This window comes from Schistocerca serialis, chromosome 7, assembly GCF_023864345.2.
Source record: "Schistocerca serialis cubense isolate TAMUIC-IGC-003099 chromosome 7, iqSchSeri2.2, whole genome shotgun sequence".
Lineage (NCBI taxonomy): Eukaryota > Metazoa > Arthropoda > Insecta > Orthoptera > Acrididae > Schistocerca > Schistocerca serialis.
Window position 1 is genome coordinate 264,732,736 of NC_064644.1, and position 14,267 is coordinate 264,747,002.

At 39.0% G+C, this 14,267-nt stretch overlaps 1 protein-coding gene across 1 annotated transcript in view; it reads left to right on the plus strand.

Moving 5' to 3' along the window:
• The window catches only part of LOC126412093 (SURP and G-patch domain-containing protein 1), a 167,358-nt gene that overhangs the window by 78,957 nt on the left and 74,134 nt on the right, over positions 1 to 14,267 (plus strand). The window contains exon 7 of the mRNA XM_050081513.1: positions 13,629 to 13,870. Within this exon, the coding sequence (XP_049937470.1) occupies positions 13,629 to 13,870 (242 nt within the window). The remainder of the gene's footprint in view (positions 1 to 13,628; positions 13,871 to 14,267) is intronic.

A 14,267-nucleotide genomic window follows, 5' to 3' on the forward strand; every position in this document is an offset into this window, starting at 1 on the left:
AGTGCCACACTCAGTGGTTTCAATTTCTGATAGACGTCGAAGAGTAAGTTGAGAGGCCTGACAAATTTAAATTGCTTTAGACTTTTCAGCAAACACTTCGCTTTAGCAGCATTTTCGTTATAGCCATGGGCTACCGGTTCAAGGTAGGTCACAACAACTTTCCATGATTGCAGGGGAGCACGAATGCCAATTTATTTGCTGGCTAACCACATGATGGTGTGAATATTGCTCAACTTATGAATTTCTTCACCTACAGCTTGTGTTGTTGATACATTGTAGAATTTGAAAATATTTCTAACCACAGAGTCAAATGTTTTGGGATGTTCAAATTCCCAATGGGCATGTAACACAGCTAACTGCAAGTCGTGTGCAAGGCAATGAATGCGTATCAGTTTTGGGCAAAGAGCTTTCATTTGCACATGTAATTCTGATTTGTGCCCAACCGTATTTGCAACACTATTAGTACCTTAGCCTGTAATAAACATTTTTCTCTTTATTCACTTGGGCCTACAGTCTTATCTAAATAATCAGTCAAAGCTGTGAAGTAACCAGAGAAAGTGGAGTTCGGTAGTTTTATTACACTTTAACTGTCCTTCTTTATGTGACTGTCATTTGTATCCATGTGTCTAACATACACATTTGCATGATCGCTTGCAGATTGATCAGTGGAACCATCAGTTCAAATTGTGTGCGAGATCCTGCTTCACAGTACTCACTATAAATTAAATGAATTCTCTGCACTGTTGTTCATTGCCCTACTGTGCTAATGTAGTCACATTTAATTTTCCTGCCAAACACAGAAGGTGCACAAAGTCTTGAAATGGAAGACACAAAGAGGTAACCATAAAAGTTGAATACCAGAGGGTGCCACATTATCAAGAAAGTACTAATGGATCATATGGTACCAGCTTTTTTTAATGGGTGGTGGTGCTTTCTTGTTTCACAAACTAGGACATTTTTTTGTTGTTGCCGACACTTGGCATGGCTTACATACAAGTACAGTACTATAGTACACTAACTTTGCACAGGTTTGTGTTGTCTGTATTATTCTGAGCCTAGCCCTAGTGTTTTTAGAAAACAAATTAAAATTTACATGTAAGCCTGAGTTGTGAGCTGCCAATCTTCAGTTGCCAGTGGTGAGCTGGCGACCATAAATTACGCACCCTGCATTATACTTCTACTAGTCGTTTCCTATCCTTTTCCATTTTCAAATAGAGCAAGGGAAAAACTGCTGTCCGTATGCTTCCGTACAAGCCCTAATTTCACTTATCTTACCTTTGTGAGCTTCCAGAACATAACTATGCAGATTTCATTTGCTTAAATGTGAGACCTTATATCGCTGACTCAGTGCCAGCACTTTGGGCACACCACTGTAGCGTGTAAGGGAGAAGCCACTTGGGGCAAATGTGGTAGCCATCCATGGTGTTTGTTTCCTCCAAAAAGTGTGAATTAGCTGGGTTCACCCCATCTGGAATAGAGACTGTGTTGTGAAAGTAAGACGCAGGAGCTAAAAATGACCAAGCGTACCCCATAGGTGAGGCCAAAAAGGTCTGCAAGGCCTTGCAACATCCCACTTTCACTACATTGTTTGCTTCAGCTGTCACAAAGCCTGTTCAATGTATTTGCAAAGGTACTGTTATTATGAAGCCTGTAGCTCCCTCTGTTGTTGTTGTTGTTGTTGTTGTGGTCTTCAGTCCGGAGACTGGTTTGATGCAGCTCTCCATGCTACTCTATCCTGTGCAAGCTTCTTCATCTCCCAGTACCTACTGCAACCTACATCCTTCTGAATCTGCTTAGTGTATTCATCTCTTGGTCTCCCTCTACGATTTTTACCCTCCACGCTGCCCTCCAATACTAAATTGGTGATCCATTGATGCCTCAGAACGTGTCCTACCAACTGATCCCTTCTTCTGGTCAAGTTGTGCCACAAACTTCTCTTCTCCCCAATCCTATTCAATACTTCCTCATTAGTTATGTAATCTACCCATCTAATCTTCAGCATTCTTCTGTAGCACCACATTTCGAAAGCTTCTATTCTCTTCTTGTCCAAACTATTTATCGTCCATGTTTCACTTCCATACATGGCTACACTCCTTACAAATACTTTCAGAAACGACTTCCTGACACTTCAATCTATACTCGATGCTAACAAATTTCTCTTATTCAGAAACGCTTTCCTTGCCATTGCCAGTCTACATTTTATATCCTCTCTACTTCGACCATCATCAGTTATTTTGCTCCCCAAATAGCAAGCTCCCTCTAGCAAATCAAAAAAGGCCATGATTGCCCGCATTTTAGAGTTTCTGGCACCTCATCAGGCAGACTTCAGTAAACAGGCCAGCACTGATGCTGCGGCTGCTACAAAGTCTTCTCTGACAAACAAGTCAATTGTAAAATCTTAGACAACGTAGATGTCATTCTCTCTGACAGTTCTAATGTTCTCACTTTGTGAGACAGTGGAATACAAACTATGCCTGAAGCAAACATCTAGCCCATCGGCTAAACCTCCCACCATCATGTGATCCACGCAACAACAGAGGAACAAGGCAAGAGAATAACCTTACCAATCAAATGGCTCCCACACTACAGCAGAACATCAGTGAATTTAGGGCAGTTATGGAGGAACTGAAACTCCTATCACAAGAATGTTCCTTTGCTTGTGTTTGCAAGAGACACATTTTAAACTTACTGATTCCCCTGTATTATAGGGCTATACCTGACTAAAGAAAGGGCTGTGGTTGTCAGTAATACACACTACTCATTTACTCTATTCCTAATTACTGACTTGCTAGCAGTTTCAATTGAAGTTCATATGGGTTAAAGGATCACTATATGCTCTGTGCATGTACCATTCTGAGGTTCTTATAGAACAACTCCTGACCCATGACCTTTTCTCGTACTGGAAGACTTCAATGTTCGTTATGTACCATGGGACTCAAGCCCTACTTGCTCAGTAACAGGGTTTTAGAGAGCCTTGTGATGTCTCAAGAGCTGTACACCCTCAGCAAGGGCAGTCTCACTCATTTCAACATTCCTACTGGAAAATCTCCAGCAGGAGACCTCTCTTTCTGCTCCCTAGTCTTCACAGATTCTGCTGAGTGTGAAGTACCTATTGACCTACATTCTGGTGACCATTTCCAATTCTGGATTCACCTGCCAGGCAGAGAAGTCCTTGAATGGAAGCCACCAAGATGGCTGATTAGGAGTGCTAACTGGACACTCTTCAGTCAGCTGCATGTGTTTGTTTTGATCTTTCATTTGCTTATTTGAGCTGTTTTCAATCAAGGAGATGTCTCAGAGTGCCTCTCCTCACTTTGCTACTTTTTCTCAGGAATGTGATAACATAACTGAATCATTTGTAGTCGTTTGCAATCTTCTCATGAAGGTCAGTGCACACGTTTCGTTAATTGTCAGTGCACACGTTTCTTTAATTGTCATTCTGTCCAGTTGTGAAGATTTCCAGCACCATTTTGCCACAGACTTTTTGCATGTGCAAATCTTCAGTCAAAATTTGATGCACGGTGAAAGTATTCGAGTTTAACAGGGCACCCATCATCCTTATTGTTAGACATCGGCCTGATCTCACAAGAGTACCCACACATTCAACATTTTCACTAGTTTTTGAAGTTGGAGAGTGGGGTTCATCTTCAACATGTTCTTGGTCTTCCAAAAATGATTTGCACCAGTGAAAAACTTGAGCTCTTGATAAGAAATGTTCTCCATAGACCTGTTTTCAACTTTTCAGAGGCCACACACACAGATTTCCCAAGTTTAAGGGATGAATAGATCGCTATATGCAGCATTGCCAGATCATTTGCAGTGTTGTCAGTCGCATCACTTTTATCACATGCATTGTACATTCTGAGAAGTTTCTTTCTCAGGTTAAGACCTATATTTTGTACTGAGACACTTCTTTTAGTGAGCAATGGTCTCCTGTGCTAGATTACTTCTTATAGGCTTCTTGCTTTGCCCATATGTTATTTTGCTTCAGATGTAACAGAATTCCTTCACTTTATCTGCTGCATGGTCCCTATATTTGGTGTTTAAGTTTATTACAAATATTCCTGCTGCTCCTCACTACTTCAGTCTTTCTTCAGTTTACTCACAATCTGTATTTTGTACTCAGTAGATGGTTGTGATCCCTTTCAGCAGTTGCTATATTCTTCCCCTTTTTCACAGAGGACAGCAATGTCATTAACTAATATCACTGGGGACCTTTCATGCTGAAGTTTAATCTCACTTCTGGAGCTTTCTTTGAATTCCTTCGTTGCTTCTTTGGTGTTCATGTTGAACAGTCGAGAGCAAAGACTGTATCCTTGCCGTATGCCTTCTTAATCTGAATGTTTCTGTACCTTCGTCTTTCATCCTTATTGCCTTCATCCCCCTCCTTTGGAACACCTTGGTTTTTGTAGATATTATATATTATGCATCTTTCTCTATAGTGTATACATTTTTTTCTGAAGATTTCAAACATTTTGCACCTCTTTCTGTTGCCAAACACATTTTCCATATTGACAAATCCTGGGTTATTCTCCGACATTTCAAACAGGAAAAAAAAATCCTCACTTACTATCTCAGATTTAGATGAAGTGCGGTTTATTTGTTCTCTTTATGAAGACAAGTAGCTATAGCAAATTTTAGCAATTTATCTCTATCTGTTTCCATTTTATGGTACTTCAAAGTCCATAAGTTTTTTTAATTTTTTTAAAATTACAATAGCAGAACATGACACTTGCCAACATTTTGAAAATAAATTACCATTGCTTGTATTTATCACATAATCAATGTGAAATTTAGAGGTTTTAAACCATCCATCCAAAAACGTAAGAGACTGATTTTGTTCCTGGCACATATGGAACATCAGTGCAATAACCATTGTGGCAGTTCGAACTGAAATATGTAAACAACAGATGTGAGTTTGACTAGTCAGCTGTGTGCAGGCAGTGTTAAGTAGTGTATATTCGACTGTTGTTGTGTCTCAAACCACAGTGGAGCAACATATCTACATCAGAAGTTTTGAAGAAGAAAGTAGTTTGTGGAAAGGGTGACCACCCCCCTCCCTGACTCCTGAAGAAAAATGACGATGTGTGGATACCTGCCATGACTTGATTGAAATGCAAAATGCAGACAATTCTTTTCTGCAAAAAATTGTCATGAGTGACAAGACTTGGCCTTATCAATATGAACCTACCATGAAATGACAAAATGCTGACATAAGACATTCAAGCTAATGTGATGCATGAGGTGAGATAACAACATCCCAAAAAAAAAAGGACCAGTAACACATAGTTGTATGAATGTTCCATTTGTTGTACTCAAGTGGGAGGAGACTGTAAAACACCTGATGGACCAAGAAGCCCCATCGTAACTTTTCTCATTATGTTCGCCAAGCACCAATGAAAAATTCAGTTAATGTTTTCTCTTTCTCTTAGTAATCCAGTCCCAAAATTTTTTGCCTGACAGGGAATACTCTGTAATATAAGGAGAGTAGAAAAAATATCTTATATATTTAAGTGTAATTGCCTGGACAGGAAAAAATTGTATACTTACATTTTTGTATTTCATTCTGTAAAAGACACGGTTCTAATGGAGTGTTTGCTCCTTTTTTTATAACAAAAAATAGTATTTTCATTCCTTGAAAAATTACAGCAAACTATTGAAATTTGAACAGTCTTGAATAACATACTTTCGACTAAATTGAAAAGTTGAGTGATGAAATAAAACAGCCTCAGCTAACAGTATTTTTAAAAAGCTCAAGCTGATTCAATTTTTTTAACATCAGTACATGTGTTAGATATTATAAATAATAGTCATTTTTTCTGAATAGAGTATGCACACGTGCGTGCACGGCGATGCCCATGCCCCATATGTGGCTGCGTGTGTATGCCGCCCCCCCCCCCCCCCCCCCCCCGCGCCCACACACACACACACACACACACACACACACACACACACACACACACACACACCTACCTCTGAAAATTTGTAAGTTCTTGTTGTACAAAGTTTCCTGTTTTAGGACATTCAAAAACAGGAAGCACATGAGGTAGGGGAACTGGGTGAATATTATTTCATGTGGCCAATGGAATGACAGTGAAGGTCCTGAATAATGTATAAACTATACGCAAACACCATGTTCCGTCAGCTTTATTTCAAAGATTGTCCCAAAGTACCACATATTGGAATATTTACAAGCAAAATATCTTGAGAGTCATTTTTTTTTTCTCACAAAGAATGCCAAATTATTCCTTAAATGTTATTCAAGGTGGTCTCTATATCACTACTGATCCTCCTTTCTTCCAGTTTCCCTGAACAATATAATGACTTAAACTTATTAAAACTTTTAAGTTCTGCAAATCATTGTTAGGTCAGAATGTGTATGATCTATAGACTCTTCAGAAATAAAATAAAACTGGACTTCGCTGATGTTAACATTTCAAGACTGAAACAAATCTGATGCAGTTAGTATTTGATTTATTAGGAGTCTTTGTAAAATTTCCTTTTGTGCTAACCCTTTAACTGATATTCCTGTGCCATCACACTCAGATTTCCCATGGATTGTTGCAAAGAATGATCACTCAGCACTGATTTTAAAGTAGTTTTGATAAAGACATGTTAATAAAAGTTTGTCTTTATTGGTCTGTACGCCTCCACAAAAATGACGGATTCATTTGACATTTGAACATGTTTCTTTGATGAATTCAGTCAGAGTTTCTTGCATTTTTACACCATACAGACACGTTTCATGTTGTCAGATATGGAACAGATATTTAACTAATCTTTCAGCTTCAGCATTTTTTAAATTAACCATAATAGCATGCACAGAGTCAAATATCCAAGGGCATCATTAGGCTTCATTGTGGATAATAAAAGAGTAATTTCACGTACATCCATTGATACTTTGGCAATATTTACATCAGATGTAAGTCTATAAATCAGATGAAAATCTATAAATGTTATCCAGTGGGCAACCACACAAAAGGGGGTCATTGCATGAATATTTGAACTTATGTACACCCACTGCTAGAGCTCCAGATAGGGGATGCTTGCATCTTATCGGCAGTGCTTGCATCTTATTAGCAGTGGCATAATTGTTCATGGCAGTGCCCTCGTGCCACAGTGGCAGCTGTAGGAAACACAGTGGCACAACTGGCAGCATGCTTATTTGAAAGTGCGGCAGAACAGATAGCAGCTGATACCGCAGTACCAACCAGACAAACAAACCTGTCAGAAACTTCACACCACCATTCTGAACATTTTAGTTTCTTTAGTCAGTCCAACATGTTGTGGATCTTAGGTAGACAAATGATGATGATGAAGAGTGGATAGCTTGGGCATTTAGTAAGCAATTTTGTTTGTGAGGAAGCAACGCTTCTCAAGAATTCTCCCAATGAAACACACACTGGTGCTGATAATTTTGTTCTGAATGACCACCATATTGAGGTATTTGTATAAGGTTACTCATTTCAGGTTTATTGTTATGCTGTATTCTATAAGAAGAGATGACTTTCATCTACTTATATACATTATTTTCAATTTACTCATGTTTAAAGATCTTTTTTTCCTTTATCTTCAGTTTAGAGTACTGCTCTCCAAATTCTCATGCTCATATAAGAGTTTACTGCTTTATAAGTAACAGGATTGTCCACAATCAATGTTAGAGGCTGTTGATTTCAACTAAACCTATTGTGGCTGTATCTCTAAGGCACACTGTGTTAACTTTCATGTTTTATGATGTATCTATCCAGAACTTATTATTAAACAGTGAAAAGTCCAGGATGGAATATAACAACTACTTTATGAAAGGGATGGATTGCTACGCACCGTATAGAGGAACTGTTGAGTCGCAGACAGGCACAACAAAAAGACTGCTGTACATTTAAGCCTTGCGCCGTGGTCTCTCTCTCTCTCTCTCTCTCTCTCTCTCTGTCTGTGTGTGTGTGTGTGTGTGTGTGTGTGTGTGTGAGAGAGAGAGAGAGAGAGAGAGAGAGAGAGAGAGAGAGAGCTTTCTACTTCAGAAGGAGGTCTTTTAACAGAAAGCTTAAATGTATAGCAATCTTTCCACTACGGCTGTCTGTGACTCTATGTCTCCTCCACATGGTGAGTAGCAATCTATCCTTTTAATAATATTGTCATTAGAGCTCATTATTGAGTTCTGCCTCGTGAGTTACATATGTTAGTGGATATTCTACAAGTGCACATGGTATGGGTTAATGAATAGGAGTATTGGCTAATGAATAGTGCAGCACAGATTCAAAGAACATTGATAGTGTACTATAGCAATCAACCATAATTTCATTGCAAACTGGTGATGAAATACAGCTAATGTGCTGGAACATTTGTGTTCATTATCATTCCCCAACAATATTTTCACATTGACTCAGTGTTCTTCATTATTATTATTATTATTATTAAAGTTTGCTCAGAAACAACACAGTATCAAAATGCACGAGTCTCTGTTCTAACTTCCACAATGGTATAAATCATCTGGTACTAGGTCAGTTTGATCCATAAGCAAGTGGACCAACAATTTCAGTTCACTCACCAGTTGTACAGCTTAATGTTATTTGATGGGCTTATGGATAGTTTGGTCTTCAACTTTCTCAAAGACACCTTCTGAGCTTAACTGCGGTTCTTATGCTGCAATTTTAAGGGTTCTATTGAACCTATAATAACCTCTTTAATAGTTTCATGAAGTAATTTGCAGTCTTGAGGGCCTTTTATTGTATCTCCTTGCCGTGACTGTTATATATTCATTAGTTACCTGTTGAATGACACACTTTGACATAACAACAAGATTCCTGTAGCCTTTTTTTTTTTGTGAAATTGGGTGTCTGGATTAGCTACTTTGATATGAAATTGTAAACAAGAAAACATTCCTTATCATTAATAGTTTCATTAATCATTTGTATTGTCTCTTGTTGCTGATAACTGCACCTATGCTAATTGTATTGAGAATGTCAAGTGGCTAATTACTGCAATGTCAGAAATCTTACCTCCATAGTAGTTTGTGAAACATGCTGTTACAGATAATGTTCTTTTTTCCTCCTGAGTGCAATATTCCATTAGCCTCTGTTTCCCTGTTGTGAACACATTAATCTATATAAATAAAAATATAAATGTTCATTTGTTCAAAATCATGTATCTCTGAATGTTCTTAACTGATTGCTTTGAAATTTTGACACAATGCACATGTTTTTATTTACCTGAGTTTTAAATATATTTAATACGTGAGCTTAATAACAGGAAAACATTATGAAATATTATAGTGAATTGTCATTAGCAAACAGGAAAGTTGTATTTATGGCTTATTGTTTTTTTGATTAGAATACTACTACTACAGAATCTGAATTTAAAATAAAAATAAACAAGGCTCAAGGTTGTGGCGGGAAGTGGGGGGGGGGGGGGAGGATATGGGCAGAGGGTGTGAAGTTTTGGATGTGGAGAACAGGCAGGAGAAGATAGACCGAGGGGGGGGGGCAGGAGGAGATGGGGGGGGAGAGAGAGGGGGGGAAGGTGATGGACAGAGAGAGTGGGAGAGAGGGGAGGGAGGAGAAGATGGAGAGAGGGGGGGGGGGGAAGGTTGGCACACAGAGAGGGGGGAGGAGGAGGAGAAGGAGATGGACAAAAAAATGGTGGAGGGGGGGGGGGAGATGGACAGAGACAGGGGAGAGAAGGAAATTAGGACAGATATCCAATTCCCGTGCATATTATAAATGTGTGCTTTCTCTTGCCTTTCTTTTCCATTTAAGCAGACTGAACCACAGCAAAGTGTGGCTGGGTACAGCTAGTTGATAATATTTTCTCAGTTTTCTTGCTCCATTGGGTTTGAATGATACAACAATCTTTCAGTTACCATCTTCATAATTATCAGGAGCTGATCTTTGTGGTGAAATTTTGGATTTAACATTCAGCTTAATTATGTGATAGTAGCAGTCTTTAAGAAATGGAACTGCTCATATACCATAACCTGCGGCTGGCTGTCTTGCAAGGCAGGGATGTGAGCCAAACTTGGATCAAGTTCGCAAGGTGGATTAGTCACCGTGGGCTGGTACACTGGCCGGTGTTCAGGCAGTTTCCTGTACTAGTTTTGGCAAATGCTGGGCTGGTCCCTAAATTGGAAATCAGAGAATACAGCAGACTAACAGTTAAAATACAGGGTGAGTCAGTGTAGTGGAGGGTCATACTTGGGCTCATTGTTTTCCACTACTGCAGCAGTTTTGTTGCAATGGACAGGTGGACTGCACCATACCGAGCCTGCATTGTAGATACATTGTTTAAAAATGCAGAATCTGTGACCACCACTCAGAGGAAGTTCCATCTCCAACTCAATGTTCCATGTGATGGTGCAGTTCTGATCCACAGTACCATTCTGCTGTGGGTTAAGAACTGTCGTGAGGCAGGTTTTGAATTGAAGAAAAAGCGGGGAGGCAGTGCAAAGATGGCCACGTCATCTGAAAACATTGAAGTTGTGCATCATGTAGTTCAACAGAGCCCCAGCCAATCAGCAGGATGGCATCATAGTCTCTCAGATTATCAGAGTCATCCATTTGACACATTTTACACCATCTAAATTTTCATCACTACAAAACTGTGACTGTTCAGGAGTTGAAGTCTCAAGATTTTGTGAGGAGACATTTTGCTGAAATAATGAAAGAGCTGCTGGAGGAAAAACTTGGAATTGTGATTTTAATGTCAGATGAGGCTCATTTTTACGTAAATAGCACTGTTAATAAACAAAACTGTCGTTAATGGTCTCCAAACTGCCCTCAGCAACTGCACGAATGCCCACTGCATTGTAACAGGGTAACAGTGTGGGCTGGATTATGGAAATTTGGTGTCTAGGGCCTTTTTTTCTTTGAAGGAAGTCGGAACGTTATTTGACCATGTTACGTGAATTTCTCATCCCAGACCTTCGTTGCCATGGCACACATGGTTTAAATATTTGGTTTCAGAAAGGTGGCGTGATGGCTCTCACTTCCAATACGTGAATGTCTGAAGTAAGTCAGCTGTTTCCAGGGAAAGTGGTATCCAACAGAGATGTTGTCTGGCTGCACTGCTCTCCAGACATTACTCCATGTGACTTTTTCTTGTGGAGCTTCCTCAAGAACAAATTGTACATCAGTAAGCCTTGTACTGTACTTAATGTAAAGGATACCATTGAGCGAGAGATTCATGCTATACCCCATAACATGTTGGAGAGTGTGGTGACAAACTTCATGCAGAGGATCAATGAGTGTGCCAAAAAAGAGGGCCAGTAGTTGAAGGACATTATCTTTCACAAATAATTAATTTCTGTAAAAATTAACATATAAGACATTAATTATTAGTCATTGTGTATCTTTTGAAATAAAATACGTTGCTATATCTTTAAATAACAGTTTGTACTAGAAAGTCAAAACCCATCAGACAACACTGACTTACCCTATATGATGACACACAGAACAAAGTTTACACAAGTCACATACAGAAGGCAAACAACATCCCTCCCTTAGGTTACTTTGATTATTGTGTCATCAGGACGGGTGTCTATCCACAAAATTTAATAATAAAATAAAGTGTTCCAAGTCCTGAAAAAGTGGACCCACTAGTGAAAAGAAGAGGAAACACTCTTTAAGAAGAAAAAAAGTTGTAGGTATAAACTCCCTACAAAATAATTCACCACATTATTTTCTTTCTGAGAGGAACTGCACATACCAAAATAGACCTAGTTTTCTTCCCCCTCACAATTCATTTAAAATATTTTTTAACCACACAAGGGGGAAAAAATGGTCGGTCTCTCTCTCTCTCTCTCTCTCTCTCTCTCTCTCTCTCTCTCTCTCTCTCCCCCCCCCCCCCCCCCTTCTGTCTGGTGTGTGTGTGTGTGTGTGTGTGTGTGTGTGTGTGTGTGTGTGTGTGTGTGTGTGTTTGTGTGTGTCGCGCGCACTATCAAAATAGGTATTGAATTATATTTGATGAAACAGAAGTAGTTTGCCGTGCACAGACCATCAGAAATTCTGTCGTCAAGGAAGCCATTGAGATTGGAAATTGCAACGAGTTTAATATGGGTAGCAGCTATACCCGTAAGTGGTACTTGGAAGTGTGAACTCGGTACTTAGAGACCATAGAGAAAAGTGTCAATTTCTTTACTTCATGGATCATGTGATGGATCAGTGGCACCACTACTAACTTGTCATTACAGACCTCATCATAATCTCTGTAGCATATGTAAACTCCTTGACAGTTGCATGACATCACAACAAAATAAGCTAGCTGGCTGAGGTGTGAGATCCGGCAGTGATGCTGGCCACGGGACAGGACTTCCCCTTCCAATCTGTTGATGAGGGTGTGTGTTCAGGTGCTCAAACATATTAACAGAGAAGTGTGCTGGTGTACTGTCATGTTGAAACCACATACTTTTGTGGACAACGAAGGATGCAGTCTCCAAAAATTGTGGTAACACATCTTGGAGGAACACCAGGTAACATAGTCAAATGGGGAGTTAGCAAAAAGGTTCTGTTATGTGATCTTGGACAACGCATGCCCGTACGCTATTTATTACCTGCTGCCTCTTCCATTGTTCAACAGACAACCGGGATCTTTGTGAGAGTGTGGCAGAACTGCATGCATCATTGCAGTATATGCATTGAGACTGCCGGTTGTTGTTTTGACACTTGTTATGAGCTAATTTGTTATTACGTAGTGCTCACTGTGTATATCCATAACACAATAAATATACATTTCTGGCCATTTGTTACTTGTCTCAGTATAATTGGCTGTGGACCTGCTATCAACTGTTTCAGTTTGACCCAAAAGTTTTGACACACACTGTATAAGATATTGCCACAGTTCCATTCAAATCTTGAATTATCACTGAAACCGGATGCTGAAAGAAACTGAAGAAAATTTTGTTCATCTACTACTCTTAGTGGGTAATCACAAAATTTGTGTGCTAGGTTTTCCAAGATCTTACAGAAACAATTCACAACTTTTGATGATAAATCATTTGGGAAACCATTTTCTGTTGATAAGTCTTGAGCAGTCTTTAAGTTGTTACTGTGAAGGCTGGATTATTGTTTCCTTTTTTACTTAATAAACTTGTTTATTTGTCAAACATAGATTAATTCATGAGCACTCCATGCTTTAAATTTTATGTGGCTCTTGTATCCCAATTGCTAGCTACCTTAACTTTGGATTACATTTTGTTAATATGTCAAATAAGTATACTTGTAAAACTTGGAACTTCATCCCTTGAATCGTGGTTGTTTACAATCATTTACTGAAATAATGTCGTGCAGTTTGGTCTTTTATAAAATTCATCACAAACTGTTCGAAATTACTGAAATCAGATTACTATTTACAGTTCAGACATGTCGCTGCCATTGTGTCATTATTTGGCTTGCTGGTCATTCGTAGAGAAATAACTTGCACTGTTCTTGTAATTTAGACTATACATAATTGTATATTGAAAGTGTGAAGCAGGGTGTGTAGTTAGTTTGTAGCTGTATTATAATTGGAATTTGATCACATAATGTATAAAAAGTGCAGGCTTTAGGTAAGTTACCTTATTTCATATCAAGTGTAACATTACAAAATATAATGCTTCCATCTGCTTTTTTAAACTTAAAGTAACTTATTTTGTTTGCAAGGTTCTTACGAGATAAGACAGACACTGCATATATGCAGTATCGTTGCTTGGTGGAGAAGTTCAAATCTGAAATGGAAGAAGAGAGAAAACGTGAAAACAATGAACCTAAAGTAAAGACAGAAGTAGATACTGACAATAGTAGGGATAGTGTGAAAACAGAACCTTCAGAGGCTGATAACAGGGTGGCGGAGAGTACAGTAAAGCAGGAGCAACTTGATGATGAGAACTCTTGTGCAAGTGAAGGTAAGAAATTTGTGCCAGATGTTTCAGTATACTTGTCTGTTGTGATGTCTTGTATGTGTGAAGTAGATTAGCAGAGTATTGTTGAATAGAGAGTTGACTTCACTATGTTTAAGTGTGTGCAAGGGGGACGGGGACGGGGACTGGGGGGGGGGGGGGGGGGGGGGAAGTCGTTTAGAGGGAAAACACCATTGAATGCTGCAGACAGAGTATAAAGTAACACAATTGGACTATTTGATGTTTTTGTATCAAAATTTTGAAGTGAAATAAGAAACAATTACAGCATACAAAATTTTTATGAAAAAAATTGGTCACCAAAATGATAGCAGAATTAAATATAAATAGAAAAAGCTTTCTGCTGACAAAGTGACAGCAGTGACAAGCATGAATAGGAATCTTC